Raw genomic sequence first — 20,032 nt, 5'->3', positions numbered from 1 at the left:
TGGACTGTACCTACAGAGTACAGCTCAAGACCTGCTGCTGGACAGGAGGACTCCTGGGTCAGCCTCTTTGGCTCCTTTGGGGGCAGAAGACAAATCTTTCACTTTTCACTCAACACTTGTAGGCAATTGTCCCAAATAACCCAATGTCCGGAACCAATTCCTCCCTGCCATTTATAGTAACTGCAGCCACGGTGGCTGCTAAGGGAAGGATGTGGGGAAGGGGAAGGGCAGGGAAAGGCCTCGCTTTCATCACATCTCTTGGCCACCTCAGGCAATTCATTCAACAAATATCCCTCCCATGCCAACATGTGCTCAGTGGTGACACATAAGGGGCAAAAAACCCTGTGGTCCCTGACCAAGTTAGAGACCTCAGGATGTCACTAAGGAGATGAGCAAATGAATAAATGTGAGATTAAACCCACAAAAAAAGCTTCAAAGGGAAGGTCTATGAAAGCATAAAACAGGGGCCACAACCTATTCTGTAACTATTTCCCTGAGACATCCGTTCCTCATCCAGGTAAAGACCTGAAGGATGAGCAGGTGTTAACTAGGCGAAAAGAGGGTGAGAGAGCATTCCAGGCAGAGGCAGCAGGATCAAAGTCCTTGTCAAAAGGAAGAAGGGCGAGTTTTGGACCTGTGAAGAGCAGCAAGCCTGAAGTAGAGGAAACGGGAGGCTATGGGGCGAGGCCAGACCACGGGGAACTCTACAGGCCACAGAAAGGACTTTGGCCTTTATCCAAGAATGCTGGAGAGTCGTTGAAGTGTATGAGGACAGAGAGATGACAGAGTGTGACGTGGTCAGATTTTTTTTCTTTTTAAAGATCACTCACTCTGGCGGCTCTGTGGAGAATGTATTGGGGGTCCAGAGTGACCATGGACAGTTAGAAGGCTACTGTGGTCATCACGTGAGGGATGATGGTAACCTGGAACATGGTGGCAATAGGAGAAATGGAAAGAAGTGGACGCATTCAAAGTATAATCTGGAGATAAAACTGACAGGTTTGGATATAAGGATGAGAAAGAAGAGGTATCATGAAGGACACCTGGGTTCTGGCTTGGGCAGTGGGCGGATGGTGACGCCATTCAACGGGACAGGTTACGATGGAAAAGGAGCCAGTTTTGGGGGGAAGACTGAAGGCCCAGCTGCGTCTGAGATGTCTGCAAGACCTCCAAATGGACATGTGAAGTTGACAGCAGGATAGCTAGTCTAGAACTCAGTGGAGAGGTCTGGACTGCACACCGATTCCATCAGTATGTGTAGTATGTGGTCAACAGCATGTGGAGGACAGAACCATGGGGGTGGGTGAGACTGCCCAGGGAGGGAACAGTGAGCCCACCTGGAGGAACGGCAATGTTTCAGAGCTGGATAGAGGCGGGTAAGCAAACTGGAATGACCAGAGAAGTGGGAGAAAACGAGGGGGGCATGGAATGTCAGGGAAGCCAAGGGAAGGGAACGTTTCAAGAGTGACTGAGACACTAATAATAAACGCTAACATGTATTAAGTCTTAATTACGGCCAGGCACTCTGCTGAGGGCTTTGAATACATGTGCAGATTTAGTCTGCACAACAACCTTTTGAGGTGGGAACCATTTCACTCTTTTATAGATGAGGAAACTGTGGCAAAGAAAGGTTAAGGCCGTGACTCATGAGGAGCTGGGATGGAAACTCAAGCAGCCTGACTGCAAACTCTGATTCACCTACCTCCAGGGCAGCTCGGGAGGCCATACAAGATGAGGACTGAAGAGTGGCCGGTGGACGGACTGCTGAGTCTATCCTCTGGGACACCCCCAAGGGAATGTTCCAAGGGAGAGACAGAATGGAAGCCAGACTACAGCCCACTATTAGGAACGCTCCAAGTTTTGACCTGTTTTTCAGCTGTCTGAGGGAACCAGCTGGGAGATATGACAGTAGGTCCAAACTGTGTCCCCGACAGCAGCTAACTGGGTGCTTTAATACAGTAGATGATGCTCAAAATGAAATGAGAACGGCTCAGGAGCACAGTGTTGCTACGTGCTGCTGCTGACCCTTTATATCACCCCATCCTAATGTTTTCAGAGTGCTCTCTGATCTGTTACCTCCGTGATCCTCACAACGACTTCATGAGGTGGGTTACTTTTACCACATCTTAGAGATAGGAAACTGAGGCTCACAGCTAAGGAACTTGCCCACAGTTACACAGCTGGCCTGGCTCAGCTAAGGCTCAAATCCAGGTCTTCTGACTCCAGGTCTATTGTTCTTTCGTGGGAGTCACAGTGGAAAGAAGACCCTTCTTTGAAGCCAGAGAGACCTAACTTCGAGTGTCAGCTCTGTGTGACCCTGGGCAAGTCACTCTACCTTTCTGGGCCTTCCTGTATAAAATGGGGTTGTAGGGTTACCATGAGGGTTGAATCAGATAATCTAAGTGAAACTGCCAATACAATGCTTAGTAAATTATCAGTCCTCCATCCCTGGCCCCACTCCCACCCCCTCCATCTCTCCATCTCTGCCCTGGACAGCCTATGTGGGGCTTCTACGGGGTCTTAGTTTTCTTTTTCCAAAGAACAGAGCAGGATTAAGGCACATTGAAGGTCACAAGCTGCTGCTACATATTAGAAGTCCCACTCTGTTCATGCTGGAGTCCCTTGTGGGGGCAGAAGAAGGCCCAGGTGTTTGTCCTTCTCCTTCTCTGCGGGGCAGGCCCCAGGCCCCAGTCCAGCAGCCAGCCTTAATGACCTGCTGGCTGGCTGTTTCCTTAGAGATAAACTAGACAAACTAGAATCAAAGGCTTTTGGGTCAATAAACGGGACAGCAACACCAACAGTACAACAGCAGAGGGCAGGGTTGCTCCACTGACTCCCACTCCAGGAGCCAGAGACCCAGGAGAAATTTAACAGCACTTTTATTGACACTAGAGAGTTCATGAAGCCTTTGAACCAATGTCCTTCAGTGCTATCTGACACCACCAGTGTGTGGAGGGTGATTTCTTTTCACCCTGAAGGTACAGAAGAGGAAACCGAGCCTCAGGGAGGGTAAATGACTGCCCTAGTCAGGAATGCAAAGACTCTGGTAAGCAAGGAGTCAGGATGCCTGGGTTCAAATCCCAGCTATGCCAGTTACTAGCTCTGTGACTGTAGCAAGTAACCTCCATTTCCTTATATTTGTAAAATAGGTAAGACCAGTACCACCATTATTAGGTTGTTGTAGGAATTAAATGAGATAATGTACGTGACACATGCTTAGGACAGTGTCTGGTGCAGAGTAAGCACTCAATAAATGGTACCTGTTACTGTAATTATCATTCTACTGCGCTTGTTTGGATGGGGGTGTGGGTGAGAAAATGAGCACAGCTTTCAGCACCGCAGAAAACACTGTCGTCAGCCAGCCCATTATACCACAGTCTCGGTCGCTACGTGTGTGATTTCTTCACCGGCCTTTCCTGGAGTCACAAATTTAGAGGAAATGGTCTGTAGCTTGATGAAGTGACAACAGGTTTCTATCTGCATCATCCCTTTTCCAGAGCATCGCCATTAGGAAACACTTCTCAAAAGAGAAAGCTGTTCGCGATCCTGAGAAAGGAGGCCCTGAAAGTTCCCAGGAGCCTTAAGAATGGTGGAGTTTCCCCTGTGATAATGCTGTCAGGAATTGGGTCAAACAACAGAGTTCCAAGTAGGGGCCATAAAGACTAATATAGGCAGTTTTTCCCTCCTCCCACAATCTCTCCTCCTTGGCCAAACACCTCTGACTAGGGGGAAAGGACAATCAAGGACAATCGTCAGAAAACTCGTCAAGTTTCCCTGGTTTGCCAACATGCCAAGAGACCAGGTCACCATTCATAGCTTCTCATTTTAACCTCAACTACAAACAATGTGCAGTCTGGCTGCTTTCCTGGCCTCCCCCAGTGAGAGGGAGCCAGTTCCTGAGAGCTTCAGAGAGAATGGCCCCAGCTCTAGAACCAATGGCACTGCTCAAGAAGGAAGGCCAGAGGTACGGAGTCCAAACAGGCCCGCTGCAAAGGCTGAGGAGAGGAAGCGGGAGGGCTGGTCAGCCAAGCATCCAGAGATCAGAGAGATCCTGGCTGGGCGCCCAACTGCACCAGCACAATTATGGACTTCCAGGAGGTACCTTAGCTGGCCTCCAAAGTACAGCCCCAGGTCCCAGCCTTAAGTGGCTTCCTATTGTCTGGGCACCTGAGAATCTGGCGGAAGGCTATCGGAGGCAAGAGGCAAGATTACGGATGTGGCTGCAGACAGCGGATGGGCTAGTGTAAGGAGAAGGCGAGAGGAGGAGTTTGAGCCAAACCCCAGCAATTTCTCCATTCAATATCCAGCCCCACCCTGTGACTAGGAAAACAAACGTATGGGGGAAGGGGAGAAGAAAAGTCATTTCCTTTATTGTAACTGGAGCCCAGCTGGGTAAGAGTGAGGCCGGAATGGAGTCAGGAAGAATGAATTACTTTGGGTAGCACGGAAGGAGGGTCCTGCTTCTAGCAGGCCTGCACCCAGACACTCTGAATTCATCAGAGAATCACAGATAAGCTGGGGTGGAAGAGACCTTAAAAGACTATTCAGGCTAATGCCTCAGGCTCCTCATAACCCAGGTCGCTTCTGGGGCCAGACAAGTACAATCCTCCCCAGCCCTGAAGATATTCCGCCAATTTGGGAAAAAGTCAAACTGGCTCCAAAGCAGCCAGCCTCCCCAGGGCAAATCACCAGGCTCCATCTGAGGGCTCCATGCCATCCAGTTTTCGTGGGAAAGCTCAGGAGTCAGGAGATGCATCCTTTCAGTAGAGCTGGATCAGGACCCCATCCCTGAGGCAAAGCTGCAAATAAGAGACTGAACCGAGATGCTCTGCTTCCCCCACAGGCATGATCTTTGATTTAACTGTGCCAGGGTGGTTCAAAGTTAACCTTAATCCCCAAGGCTCCACATCAGATGACCAATGAGTGTGTTAAGAGAAATACACGTATGCATGTAGGTGTATATAGACACACATTCACAATATAACATAAAGTGACAACTGCTGATTATTAAAGGTTTTCTAGGTGTCAGATGCTATGCTAGGGACTTTACATAGGTTATCACATTTAATCCTCCTGAACAACCTTGTGGGATGAGTACTATTCTTATCCCCATTTTACAGATGAGGTACCTGAAGTTCAGGGAAGTCACCTACGGTCAGTTAATAAACTGCAAAGCCAGGATTTGAAACCAGACAGTCTCTTCCATAGCCTGAACTCTTTCCCACCAGGATAACGTGCCTTACTTCTTTATGAGCATGTATTTGTGTGTCTGTCTCTTTTATACACACACACACACACACACACACACACACACAGTGCACTCTAACAAGCTAGCATCTTCAGTTCTAGGGCCAGCTCTTTTCTTCCATGGCCTGTCTAACTTTTTGACTTTTTGGTTTCAGGCCTCACATCTGTGATATGAAGGAGTTGTATCATATAGTAGGTGGTTCTTCTAGTTATAGGAGAATCCAGAAATCCCAAAGATTAGCTTGTTCTACCCATTCCTGCTTATTTTGGATAGAAGATATTCATACAAATGGGAAAATGGCAGGAACAAATACGACCGTATGGGTTGGAGGCCAAGGAGAGCCTCAGTCTGGGAACTCTTTGGGTTCTGATGCTGCTCATTTGCCTCAGTTGTAAAATGAAAAGACTAGCCAGAGGCCCCTGCAGCTCTGATACTCTGCTCCTATCTTACTAAAAGGCAAAGTAAAAGTGGAATCAAATTCCCTGAGGGTAACCAAGGAGGAGTAACCAAAGCAATCAGATCCACAGAGAAGACTGGAGAGCTCTGAGTTAGAGCTGAAAGGGCAGAAAAATGCTCCAACTCTTCCAGAGGCCAGAGCTCTCCAGGCCAACCCCCCACGTAATTCCCTGGGTGGAGACAAGTGCTTAAAGGTCAATTAAATTTCTTGATATCAGCACAGGGGATGCTTTGCAACATGAGCTGTGTGTGGGAGCTGGAGTTTACAGCACATGGTGCCAATCTACGGTCTGTCTCATTCTCAGATCTGAGCACGGCCCTGCCACTTCAGACCACGGGGGGCCACAAATGCCCACCCAGCCTCCGACGAGGAATGACTGCAGGCCAGGCGCTGTGTTATGCTCTGGAGAATACAAAGACAAGCTCCCACTCTCAAGGATTCCAACCATTCAGTGGGTGCCTACCATGAGCTGGACCCTTGGCATATATGACTTCATTCAATTTCAACAAGTCTGTGACAGAGATGATTAACACCTTTATTTTCCTGATGAGGAAACAGAGTCTCAGAGAAGAGGAACAAATCTGACGTTAAAGTCTGTGTTATTTTCAAGAAACCGAGCTGCCTCCAAACAATAATCTAAGAGCTATAATAAAGTTAATAACAAAAAGCAGGAAACTAGGGAGGCATCCCGTGGTGAAGAAGAGCTGGCTCTGCCAGCTGCACTACAAACAACCCTTGAGGCAACTGCGTAATCAGCAGTGTAGGCGTGGGAAAGTCGCTCTTTCTCGGCCTCGGTCTCCTCACCTATAAAGTGAGGGTGCTGGGACACCCCGGAAAGGTCTCCTCCCATCCCAAACCCCCCACCTCTAGCTGCACCCGGCCCATGTGTGGCTCTTCCACTTTCACCTGGTGTTTGCTCACGTGCTCTTCCTGGGCATATCCCTTTGCTCCCTGAGCTCCCCCGAAATGGAAACTCTCTAGTAGGAAGCTTGTTTTGTATTTTCCAGAAGATGAAATAGTGCCTGGTCCGCAGTGCACTGGCAAAGACAGGGGTGTGGACCCACTTACCGGAAGCAGGAGCTGTGCCAGGCTTCGCTGACAGTCCTGTACAACCTCTGGTTCAGAGCGACATGGTCTCCACAGCCCCGACACCTCCAGGCATCTTCACCTGCACACAAAACCAAGGGGTTCAGAGGCCAAAGAAGCAGGGGTGCAGGGATGGGATTCCTACCATGTAGAAGAAGACCAAGTTAACGGACTCTCATACTGAAAGGGCTGGGCGATGCTCTGCTGGATGCACAGTTCCCTCCTCCACAAGATCCCTGGTGAGCGCTCATCCAGCTGTTCATCTCCCCGCCACAGGGAATTCCTGGCCTCAAAAATAGCCTCATTTTTTAAAATGAGACTTTCTAAAAAACGGTTCTGGTTGTTCCTTTTTCTACTGAAACAAAACCTGCCTTTTCCTTTCCTTCAGCCCTTGCTTGTAGCTCTGAGTAGATGAAATGAACAAAGTCTCTTTCTTTTCGGGTCAGCCTTTCCTACAACGGTCCCCAGCCAGCACCCAGAAATTTCTCCTCTCTAGGTTACACGTGTTGCTGCCTTTCCCTACTCTTCAAAAGCCCTGGTTGTGCAGATTTTCCATCACCCCAATGGTTCCATCATTCATTCAACCAACATCATGGGTCCTCTTGTTGGACCCATGGGTCCAAGCTCTATATTGGAGGCTGTTGGATAAACTACCCCTGCTCCTCGAAGAGGAAATCCACTGGAAAAGAAACATTCTTCCATATTGTAGTTTTTCACTGAGATGTTATTTCAGGGGTAGAAGCAAAGTGCTATCTTAGTTTAGAGAAAGAAATTACAAGGGTAGAAGGGAAAGAACAAACATTTAATCCCTCCTATATGCCAAGAACTGTGCTAGATGCTTTCACAGACCCAATCTCATTTAATTCTCAAAACAATCCCGTGAGACAGGTATTATTATATTCATTTAACGGATGAGGGAACTGAAGCTTGGGGCCGAGGGTGAAAGGCCAAGCGGCAGAGTTAGCATCCCAACTCAGGTCTGCCCCATTCTAAAGCCTGTGCTCTTTCTAGTTCCTGCTCATTCCACTCAGGGGAGCCAGGAAAGTCTTTGCAGGGGAAGCTGAGCCTTGAAAGATGGGGAAGATTTACTACAGGCTGAAAAAGGATGGGGAAGAGCTGTGTAGGCTGAGAGATTAGCATGGGCAGTAGCACAGAGTCAGTCCACGTCCCCCCAAAAGGGACAGAGCACAATATTCCTGGTGTGGCTCAGATGCTAACTTGTTGAAATAAAAGGGCAGCTGAGATCAAGTTGTGGTACCTGACTCAGCCCTAGAAAGCGGGACAAGGTTGTTACAAGACTCCCTTGTGCGCCCCGTGTGTGCGGCTTTGTTCTCTCTGGGAAACTCCAGACTGCCACAGGCACAGTGACAGTCACCGGACCCTGTTTTACAGGCACAGGGGCCATGAATAGACAATGCACGGCTTCGGGCACTTCAGGATTGCTTGGCGGCATTCTGGGGCAGCCAGGGCACAGACAGCTGTCCTCATAGCCCAGAGGAGAGTTAAATGAGCTGGCAGAAGGCTTTAAAGCCTCGACCCACCCGCTCCTCTCCCATACATGTATCACCTCCTGGATCTAAACTTCCTAGACTCTCAAGAGGGAGGGGTCTTTGTGGTTTTTGGGTGGTAGCGGTCGGACAGTGCACCATCAACCTCACAAACTCCAAGGCAGAAAAGTCTGAGACACTCATTCAAACTGGGTTACGGGTGAGACAGTGAATTAGTGAGGTTTTTTTTCTTATATTATTATTATTATTTTTACGTCTTTATTGGAGTATAATTGCTTTACAATGGTGTGTTAGTTTCTGCTGTATAACAAAGTGAATCAGCTACACATATACATATATCCCCATATCCCCTCCCTCTTGCGCCTCCCTCTCACCCTCCCTATCCCACCCCTCTAGGTGGTCACAAAGCACCGAACTGATCTCCTTGTGCTATGCAGCTACTTCCCACTAGCTATCTATTTTACATTTGGTAGTGTATATATGTGAATGTTACTCTCTCACTTCATCCCAGCTTACCCTCCCCCACCCGGTGTCCTCAAGTCCATTCTCTATGTCTGCATCTTTATTCCTGTCCTGCCCCTAGGTTCATCAGAACAATTTTTTTTAGATTCCATATATGTGTGTTAGCATGCGGTATTTGTTTTTCTCTTTCTGACTTACTTCACTATGTATGACAAACTCTAGGTCCATCCACCTCACTACAAATAACTCAATTTCGTTTCTTTTTATGGCTGAGTAATATTCCATTGCATGTATGTGCCACATCTTCTTTATCCATTCACCTGTCGATGGACACTTAGGTTGCTTTCATGTCCTGGCTATTGTAAATAGTACTGCAGTGAACACTGTGGTACATGTCTCTTTTTGAATTATGGTTTTCTCAGGGTATATGCCCAATAGTGGGATTGCTGGGTCATATGGTAGTTCTGTTTTTAGTTTTTTAAAGGAACCTCCATACTGTTTTCCATAGTGGCTGTATCAATTTACATTCCCACCAACAGTGCAAGAGGGTTCCCTTTAGTGAGAGGGTTTTTAATGAACACAGATATCCAAATGAATCTTCCAAATTCTGGAAGTACCAGAGTTTGGGAACTCTTACATGAAAGGGCTTTCAGGCTGTCACCAGCAAATCTCATTATTTTAAGCCACACCTTGTTTCTTGCTTTTACTTTTTAACCGGCAAGGAATAGTCTCTGACCTGACCACCCACTTACTCAACAATTCAACATCTTGGCTCTGAGTGACCTCTGGTTGTTTCCAAAATTCAAAAAGAATCAGGACTTTCCACTACGAAGATATTCGAGATAACTTGTTATGGCCACACCCTCCAGAGCCTGCCCTGCCCTCCAGTCTTTTTTTTTTTTAATATAAATTTATTTATTTTATTTATTTATTTTTGGCTGCGTTGAGTCTTTGTTGATGCGCACGGGCTTTCGCTAGTTGCAGTGAGCGGGAGCTACTGTTCACTGTGGTGCGCGGGCTTCTCATTGGAGTGGCTTCTCTTGTTGCGGAGCACAGGCTCTGGGCGCCCGTGTGCCAGTAGTTGTGGCACGTGGGCTTAGTTGCTCCGCGGCATGTGGAATCTTCCTGGACCAGGGCTCGAACCCGTGTCCCCTGCATTGGCAGGCGGATTCTTAACCACTGCGTCACCAGGGAAGTCCCCCTCCAGTCTTGAGAAACTCAAAGCCATTCAAACACTTACGTAACACGTGCTCTGTGCTAGGCACTAGGGGCACAAAAATCAAGACCCTCTACTCCCTCCTCTCATAGCCACCTGGTTCCACCTTTGAAATGTCCCTCCAATCCTTCTCTGTCCTTCAGCACAGCCCAAGTTCAGGTGTTTGGCTTCTTTTCCTGGTGTGCTGCACAGTCTTAGCTGGCTCACCCAGACTCCCCAATGTCTACAGAACTCAACTGTTGACTCCACCCCATCCCACCTCTCAGAAGACAGTCTCCACCACCACTCCCTTCTCCACTGGCTCCTTCCAACTGTCATTTAAATAAATTCAAGTCTTTCCCATTTAAAAAAAAAAAAAAAACCTGGACCCCACTTTCTCCTCTAGCTACCACCCTTGCTTCCCCACATCACAGCCACACATATTAAAAAGTTGTCTAATAGGGAATTCCCTGGCGGTCCAGTGGTTAGGACTCCGCACTTTCCCTGCAAGGGCGCGGGTTCAATCCCTGGTCGGGGAACTAAGATCCCGCAAGACACGTGGCGCAGCAAAAAAAAAAAAAAAAAAAAAAAAAAAAGTTGTCTAATAAAAAACAAACTTATGGTTACCAAAGGGGAAAAGGCAGAGAGGGATAAATTAGGAGTTTGGGATTAACAGATACACACTACTATATATAAAACAGATAAACAACAGGAGCTACTGTACAGCATGGGGAACTATATTCAATATCCTGTAATAAAACATAATGGAAAAGAATATGAAGAAGAATATATATATGTATATATATATATAACTGAATCACTTTGTTGTATACCAGAAACTGATACATTGTAAATCAACTATACTTCAATTAAAAAAAAAAAAGTTGTCTACACATCACTGCCTTCGTTTCCTCACTTCCTATTTACTGCCCAATACACTGCAGTTTGACTTCCACCCCCACCATTTCTCTGAAACTGTCTCACCAAGGTCAACAGTGACCGCTTATTGCTAAATTCAATGGACACGCTTCAGTCATTCTTTTAGCAAGTATTTATTGCATGCCAACTATGTGTCTAACACCATGCTCGGGAAAGAGCAGCAAACAAGAGAGAGATTAAACATAGAGCAGATATTAAACAATAACATAATTATTTTCATTATAATTGGGGCAAGTGGTAGGAAGAAGATATCAAGTTCATAACTAAGCAAATGGGGTTGGGTAGGGCAAACTAGAACATATTCCTTAAGGAAGTAATTTCCAAGCTGAGCTCTAAAGGATGAATAGAAATTAACCAGGCAAAAGGAGGAGGAAAGGGTAACACTGGAGACTGGGATGGCGGGGAGATCTGTGTAAAGGTCCTGAGGCAGGAACACAAACTCCTCACTCATCACTAAAGCTGGCTCTTGTTAGCTCCTAAGGACTAGGGGAACTAAGACCAGTCCCTGGCCTACTACAGTCCCTCAAGAAATATTTATTGAAAGAAGGGATGGCCCTCCACAAGGTGGCCCCAAAGAACCTTTATCTTTCAACCTCCTGTACAAACGAATGCTCTAGTCACATCTTGATTTATTTTTTATTCCTGCCACACAAATTCATGGTCTTGTATCCTAACATTCACACCTATAGCTACTCTGTGTGTTTAGGATACTTTATTTACCCACCTTTTCCTCCCTTAATCAGACTTCCATCCTTCCTTGATGGTCCCCCAAAGGCAGGAAGTGTTCGTTTCACTTGGTGTATTACCTGTTTTATATCATTTGTTCTATAACTACAGTTCATTATGTTTCTGTCTCCTTTAGTCCCTTCCTCTCTGCACCACCGCCCCCAGCTCTAAGGGGCAAAGACTGCATCTTGATCATCTTCAAATCTCCAGGGCCTAGCATGAAGTCTGGTGCAGAACTGACACTCCTTTGTGTGGCAAATCCAACTGAAAAACTGGACCCAACTGCCAGCTATAAAGGTAATTTCCAAAGATAAGCTCCAACGGTCAGCAGCGATGATTCACCTGGAATGTGTCCTGGCTCCCCCGTGACTACCTCCAGGTAAAGTCACATGTAGACGCACATGCCTCAGTCTGTCACACTGTACCCAAGGGAGGCTATTCACCCAGAGCCTTCAGCCTCCCAAACACAGACTTTCTTCAAAAATACTCTTGGCCTCTTCAGCTCCCTTACACAGCCCTAAAAGTCAATGATCCTAACTCTCTTACAACCTTCATTCTAGGAAATGTAAGAGAAATGTAATAATACAAAGCCTTGGAGATTTCTGTGAGGCCTAGTGGAAGACCAATCTAGGGTCCAGTCCGGCTGGGAAAGTCTTCCTCTAGGAAAATACCTCATTGTACCAGGCTGTTCACCTCTCCCTCGACTGTGTTTACCTCTCCTATTTGCAGACTTATCAACAGTGGCTACTGATTGTCAGAGTTCAGAAAGGGAGCTTGACTAAGTAAATGTCCCCAGCAGCTTCAAACAATACAGAGCCCTTGTCAGGTGTTTAATAATCAGAAAACCATGCCTTCATGGTTATTATTGGGATTTGTTGCTTTTAAGAAGTGCTAAGTGTGCGATGCAAACAAGGTGAGAATTGTAACAAATGGCTCATTACAAAGTTTCTCACCTTCAGGATCTTTTGAATGCTGGTATAAAATACATTCAGCTTCTATACCCTTCTCTCTCCCAACTTAATAATTGGTGACATGAGCCTCAAACAATCTATGACTCTACTGGGGTAGGCACTAGGGTAGCAGGATGGTAAGGCTGGAAGGGCCTTTAAAAACCATCTACTCAAACCTAAGCCTTTCATTTTTCTGAAAGAAAAATGGGCTTGGAGAAGAATTGAGTTGTCTAACCATCAGAAAGCTGGTCCAGGAGGGGCTCAAAACCAAGTTCTGAGACTACCAGACCTGTTGCATTTTTATGACCCTAGGCAGCCTCAGACAAGTTGAGACTTGGAAGGGCTCAGCCTGGTACCCCAGCTCAGGGCCAGTGAGTTTCCCACAAGACACTAACATTCACCTTAATCTTGGTCTAAGAACTGGGTTTCTGCAAACTAGTCCTTTTCAACTTCAAAGTGGTGAGAAATCCCCAAGCACTGAGAGCTCGTGAGACCATAAAGCTTGGCCTGAACCAACATGCACAGATCCTATCCTTTCACTTGAGAAAAAAAATCGTTGGTGCTTCTCATGTTCCACTAGACTATGAGAACCTGGAGCAAAACCCAGCCAATTCAGTGCAGCACAAAACAAGTACGGTAACTGTTGTGCCCCCTGGGAGCTGGCAGGTCAGGTATATAATTCCAACTTGTTCCAGGATAAAGCAGGAAGCAGAGGGGCAGGGCAGCAACTGGTATGGAACAACCAAGAGAGAAGAGATCACATTTGAATGAAGTGACTACCAACAAGATTAACAGTAATGATTAACATTCCTCTAGATATTCTCCCCTGTATCCCAAAGAGTTTTCCTCCTCACTAGCTTATCAAATATTACCAAAGGGAGTGTCTAAGGAAGAAAGATTAGACGATTTTTAAAGGTGCTCCTGGACTTCTCTGGACCTTAGATTCTTCCTTCATAAAAGGAGGGATCAAATTACTCCTAACTCTGAGAGTCTGTGACACTAAAACAGGGGCCTCTCATTTTTCAGGTCAAGGCACAGACACAGGCATCTCAGAGGTTTTATTCTTGCTGTTGTTCTCTTCTGCCTCTCCTTAGTTTATCAGGAAAAATTTGTAAGGGTCAAGCAGAAGAACCAGAGTTAGATCTGGGTTTGAAACCTGGCTCTGTGTCCTTGTGCAAATTATTTAACCTCTCTGAGCCTGTCTCTTAATCTTTTTTTAAAGAAAGTAAACAAATAACTTTCTCCCCCAGTTCCTATCAGTAATTTTTAATAATTGAAATATAGTTGACATACATTATGTTAGTTTCAGGTGTACTGCATAGCGATTTGATGTTTGCATACATTATAAAATGATCACCACAAAAAGTCTAGTAACCACCTGTCCCCATACAAAGTTATTACAATATTATTGACCTTATTCCTTACGCTGTATATTATATCCCTGTGGCTTATTTATAACTGGAGGTTTGTACCTCTTAATCCCCTTTACCTATTTCACCCCCTTGTCTCTTAATCTTTAAAAAGAGGATATCACCCACCTTACAGCATTACCAAGAGGATTAAGAGAAATAACATAATATTACCTGAAAATACCTCCCACAGTGCCTGGCACTTAGTTGGCAACTGAATTGTGAGTAGCTTTTCTTCTTTCTTTCATGTATATCTAGTGGACTGGCTGGGGAAAACGCTGAGCTATTAAATACATGAGCCTCTAAAATCTGATGGGAATGTTTTCAAAACAAATTCAGCAAATGTCTTCTATGTGTCCATGTGCAAGACAGAGACTAGGCCACGAACTTATGGGGCCCTTGGCGAGTGCTCATGGGTATGAGGGGCAAGGATATGTAAAAAAAATAACACACGTCAGAGAGGGACAAACCAGGTACTGGGGGCAGGGCAAGCTTGGTAGAGTAATAAGACACTTGGTAGAGAAACAAACAAGACAGATGGTTCTTGCCGCTTTTGGCTTTCGGGCACTCAGGTTCTCACTTCCAACCATAAGTTTACTTAGCTGTGAATGAGTAGGCATTTTCTTATCTAGGGGAAGGCCTACAAAGAATCTCTTTATCAGAGAACTGGTTAACCAATTCATACATTCTCAGATGGCAGTTCTCAACCCATTGTCAATGGCAGGGAAAAACTACTTTGAGTCCTTATTATATGCCAGGCAGTGTCCTAAGCACTAGGCAAGCATGAACTAATTGAATATAAAGATTCCATGAAATAAGGACTAGTATCAAAGGACTATTATTGTTCCCATTTTAATGAAAAGGAAACTGAACTGCTCAACTAACAAGTGTTAGAGCTGGGATTAGACCACAGGTCTGCTTACTCTGAAGTCTGTCTTTAACTACATTTTAGACTTTCTTTACTGGAAAAATAAATTACAAGTAGAGAGATCTGACAAAATAGAATCCCAGGATGGACGCTCAAGGTGTACTTTAATAGAACCAAGCAATGGTTTCGTGTTTTAGCTACTGTTGGATGTGAATTAATAGTTAAGAGTCTAATTCTTGCTACTGTATAAAGAAAGGTCAAGAGTGGGAAAGAATATAGACTTGTAAGAGACTGCTACAGCTCCACGCCCTCTCACTGAAATGCCGAAGTGATACCTGGGGGTGGGCTCCACCCCTCCCTAGTATGCCTGAGCCCGAGCCCCCAACCCCAGGTTGCACTGATCAGAGGCCAGCCCTGGGCTGGAAATCAGCACAGCCTCCAGAAGAGGCAGACAACCCACCAGGAATGTGGAAAGACTAATACTGCCTCTTGAACATGATGGGTTTCTATTCAGCTTTAAAACCTTGTGGTCTTCTTGGACCCTACCTTGCTCCCTCCATCCCATATCCAGAGCCATTCAAGTCACCCAACCCTGCCCATGACATGAGGCATTTTCCTCTGGTCAGTGCCTCCTTCTCCATTCCTATCACTAACAACCTCAGCTCAGGGTCCATTGTATGTACCCACCTCCAGACTGGTGCTCTTCCTCACCCTTGTCCAATCCATCCTGCCCACCAAAGCCAGACTGATAGTATAAACACAAAATGCCCACATCATGACTCTCCCTGCCTCTAAACCTACGGTCTCTGCTGCAGATCAGAAAAGTCTACAAGCCTGGCATTAAACCCTCTGCAGTCTGGCTTCACCCACCCTCCCAGCCTTATCTTCCACTTCCCACACCTCCCAATCTTTGCCTCCACCACACATATTAATTCACCACCCCTTGTGAAGATCTTGAAACTCACCTGCCTTTGCAATCCTACTCCCCCAGTTTTCTTCCTTACCCCTTAAACCCCCCTTCCCTTTTTTTTTAACCTACCTGAGACCTCTCAAATCTTACCTCCCTCAAGCATTCCCTGACCAAATCTGGTAGCCACCCTGGACACCTTGCTGTTCTTCAAACATGCCAAGCACATTCCTGGCTCAGGGTCTTTGCTCATTCTCTTTTATTCCTTGTCCAGAATGTTCTACCCCCAGATATGCAAATGGCTCACTCCCTTGCTTCATTTCTCTGCTCAGATGTCATCAACCAGAGAGGTTCCCCTGACCTCCCACTGCACCTATGCCCTTATCATACTTCATCTCTCTTCAGAGCATTTATCCCTGACATATGATATTCATGTATTTATTTATTGTCTGTCTCTCGCCACCAGAACATACACTCCACAAGGGAAGGGATTTGATCTATTTTGCTCCCTGTTGTATCCCCCAGGGCCTAGAAGTGCTTGGCACACAGTAGGAACTCAATATATATTTGTGGGATAAATGTATGAATAAAGTTCTCCCTCACCTTTGAAATTCCCTAATGTTATCACCTATAGGCCTTATAATAGCTTGCCTTGATTTGTTCATTTTTTCCTCAATTACTCTAAATAGTGAATTTCTCAAAAGCACAAACCACATATTATTCATTTCCACAAATACTGTGTGCCAGACCCTGTATGCCTCAAGGACCCTGGAATATTGGAAAGAGCACTGGACAAGTCCTAGGTTAGTCCTGGCTCTACCACTAGTTGAGTAACCCTAGACAAATCCATTTTCCTCCCTAGTCCTCAGTTTCTTAACATGTAAAATGAGGAGAGTTACATTATCTCTAGCATCTGTTAAAATTTATAACAGGTAACACTTGGCCCAGCCCAGTGCCTTAGACATCACCAGTACTCAGCAAATATTTGATTTCTTTGCTGTTGATTCTCCTGTTACACAGGAATCTGAGTTGTCTCGGAACACAGCTCTGACAGAACAAGTAAAAGTTTAAGTCCCGCTTCCTTCTCTGACTCCATGGGCAACCTCATTCTGGTGTTTGTGATACAGAGAGGATGATGCACCAAATTTGAAGCTAGAAAATATGAACTCTGACCACTGCTATTTTTTTGGCTATGGAATCTTGAACAAGTAATTTCTGAACCTTAGTCTCCTCATCCATAAAAAAGCCGTATTGGCCTTCTCTCAGTCTTCAAAGGCACCACATGCCTTTCTGCCTCAGGGCTTTTTTATGTTCCCTCTGCCTGAAAAGTTCTTCACCCTTTCTTAGCTGGACTAGCTTCTACTTATCCTCAGGGCTCAGCATAAACTTGCTTTATAAAGGAATGTGTTCCCTATCCACTTCCCTTGCCCCTGGTGCAATCTTACGGCACATATCTCAACTGCTTATCTCAGTTATTATGGCATTTATCTCAATTGTCACCTCAATTATTTACTGTACATCGCTAGGGCTGTAAGCACCACAAAGGCCAAGAATTGTGTCGTTTTGCTCATCATTATACTCCTCAGCACTTGGCTTAGTGTGTGGCCCAGAAGTATCCAACAAATATTCTTATGTAAGAATGTACAAACTAATGCATCTAGAGGCACTAATGCCTCTAGACAGCTTTTTGGTTCACTCAGAGAAAGATCTAATAAACACTATTGCACTCTAAGATCTTTCGCAAGTTTCTGAGAATCAAGGTTCAAGACAGGGAACCTATGTTACTCAAAGGTTAGAAAAAATCATTAGAAATCATTTGAGACAAAGAATTCTGGAAACTAAAAAAAAAAAAGTAAAATAGGAAGGGACGGAGAATGTCTACCTCTAGCCCTTTTTCTCCAAAACCCTATTATCAAGAATGAGGAGAAAATCCCATGCTCCCATGGTGAGGAAGTGACCCACTGGTGGCCTGGTCCTTTTATTCAGGAGGGAGGAAGTGACTGTCCACAGGCTGAAAGCCAGGAAGCGGGGGCAGATATCCAGGACAGCCTCCCTCCTCCACTATTCCCTCCTGCCAGCTCTAGAAAGCTTCTGGACGCTGACCCTGGTCGACCTAGAGGCTGGGCCACCCACACAGGTGGGTGTTTCCCACAACTTTCTGGGAAACAGAAAGTTCCTGGTACTGGGGGACAGGCAAGGAGGGCAGGAAGCTGCAGGGTGGTGTGAGATGACTGGGAGGGGACCGCAGGCCCAGCCAACCTAACCCTGAAGCTACCCTTCACCCTTAGACACTCTTCCTTCCAGGAGGTGTTTGGCCACATTCCTTTCTGGTCTCAGAGGGGCCATGGGAGGGCCCAGAGCCCCAGGGGGCCTACCTGCCTCAGGAAGAAGCTTGAATCTCTCCCTACCCCCAGTCGTGTCCTAAACCCCAAGGGAGCCCACAATGCCCTACTTCCTGCAAAGAACCCCAAGACCCAGGAGACCGCAGGCACCAAGATACCCTCCAGAAGCCTTGGATCCCGTGGGAAAGTCATACTCTCCTCAATTTTCCACAGAAAATCCAGAACACGGGGTAACTCTCCATACCCTCAGAGCCTACCCAAACTCTGAGGATGCCGTACTCCCCACATTCCCCCAAACCGTGACTCCAAAGGAAACCGGTCCCCTCAGCTTCCTTAGAAAGAGTTTTAATTTGAGGACCTGCAGTCTCCAGGTCCACAAAAAAAGGTGCCCCCCAGCATCCCTTCCTCCCAAGGACCTCAACTCGCGGGAAGCCGCCCACCCTGCCTGCCCCCCTCCCCGCGAGCCCTCTATCCCCGCTCCCCACAACCTCCGAGTCTTCGGGGAGCGCTGTGCTCACTCCCCAAATTCTCCCTCTAAGAAGCCGGTACCCACGGGGGTCCACTCAGCCCGAAACCCCCGAGAGGCCGCCAGCTCCCCTCAGGCGCCCCGGGGCCGGGACAGGACGGCGCAGCCCTTCCTTACCCGCCTGCTCGGCCATGGTCCCAGAGGCGCGGAAATAGGGAAGAGGAGGCCGCTACAGCGGCGTCTCCGCTCAGCTCCTGCCGCCGCCTCAGGCGCGCGAGGACCTCTGCCTGGGGCGCGGGCGAGATGCGCCGCCTACGGCGCCCGGGGAGGACCAAACCGCACCTGGCACGGGGGCCCGCCCGCCGACGCCCCGCCCAGCCGACGCCGGGCCCCGCCCCCTGGGCCTAGCCCCGCCCCTGGACCTGGCCCCGCCCCCTGGTTTGGGCTCTGCGGCGGCCCTGGTGCCCCCTAGCCTCTGCGCCCTCTGTGGGTGCCCGAACTGATAAGGGTGATTCTGCGCAGGCTGGAGATCTCAACACAGAGGACCCTCTGCCCATTTTTTTTTTAAAATATATTTATTTATTTATTTATTTTGGGCTGTGTTGGGTTTTCGTTGCTGCCCGCGGGCTTTCTCTAGTTGCGGCGAGCCGGGGCTACTCTTCGTTGCAGTGCGCGGGCTTCTCGTTGCGGTGGCTTCTCTTGTTGTGGAGCACGGGCTCTAGGCGCACGGGCTTCAGTAGTTGCAGCACGCAGGCTCAGTAGTTGTGTCTCATGGGCTCTAGAGCGCAGGCTCCGTAGTTGTGGCACACGGGCTTAGTTGCTCCACGGCATGTGGGATCTTCCCGGACCAGGGCTCGAACCCGTGTCCCCTGCATTGGCAGGCGGATTCTTAACCACTGCGCCACCAGGGAAGTCCCCCTCTGTCCATTTTAGCGATGGGGACAGCTGAGGACCAGAGGGGACAAGTTTGAACCTCAAAATGGCTCAGCTCATTAGGAGCTGAGCTGGGACGGGAACGCAGGCTCTTAACCCCTAGTCGAAAGCTCTTTCCAGTAGACTGTCCGGAATCAAGAATATGAATATGGAGAAACCAGGTTTACCCACAAATAGCTTTGGGGGGGTTGAGGGTGGGCTTTTCTTAGAAGCTTCCAGCTCAGAGAAGCCACTTGTCTGTGCCACTATAAGCAAGCTGACACTCAGTGGCAGATCCTTAGCAGGCCAAGTAGGTATGTAAATGAACCCCGAACACCAGATCTCCCAATTTTTCAAGATAAGCCCAAAATCCAGGTATTTAGGTGAAATTTCCCTCTTTTAAAAATGTTGGTAACATTCAAATTCTAAAAATGCCATGTAGGTCAAAGGAAATGTACCAGTGGTCTGGATTTGCCCCTCGGACTCTTCTTTGTAGAGAAGAGCCCTGGACCAGGATTTAGGACAGCAGACTGGTTTCTCGCAGCCGCTAGGTGTCT

General features: G+C 47.1%; 1 protein-coding gene across 3 annotated transcripts in view; it reads right to left on the bottom strand.

Annotated features, from left to right (window-relative positions):
• Window positions 1-18,886, bottom strand: part of LIMK2 (LIM domain kinase 2) — a 54,336-nt gene extending 35,450 nt beyond the window's left edge. For 2 of the 3 annotated variants that reach the window (XM_061169701.1, XM_061169704.1), the window contains exon 1: window positions 6,774-6,861. Coding sequence is in view for 1 of the 3 variants with exons in the window: in XM_061169702.1 (XP_061025685.1) it covers window positions 6,774-6,873; window positions 18,741-18,756 (116 nt within the window). In the remaining 2 variants the exon portion in view is untranslated. Of the gene's footprint in view, window positions 1-6,773; window positions 6,874-18,740 lie in introns of those variants that run through there. The other variant, XM_061169702.1, reaches the window with a different exon arrangement.
• Window positions 18,887-20,032: the final 1,146 nt, after the last annotated feature.

This window comes from Eubalaena glacialis, chromosome 15, assembly GCF_028564815.1.
Source record: "Eubalaena glacialis isolate mEubGla1 chromosome 15, mEubGla1.1.hap2.+ XY, whole genome shotgun sequence".
In the NCBI taxonomy this organism is placed as follows: Eukaryota; Metazoa; Chordata; class Mammalia; order Artiodactyla; family Balaenidae; genus Eubalaena; species Eubalaena glacialis.
This window is presented reverse-complemented; position numbering and strand designations above follow the sequence as displayed.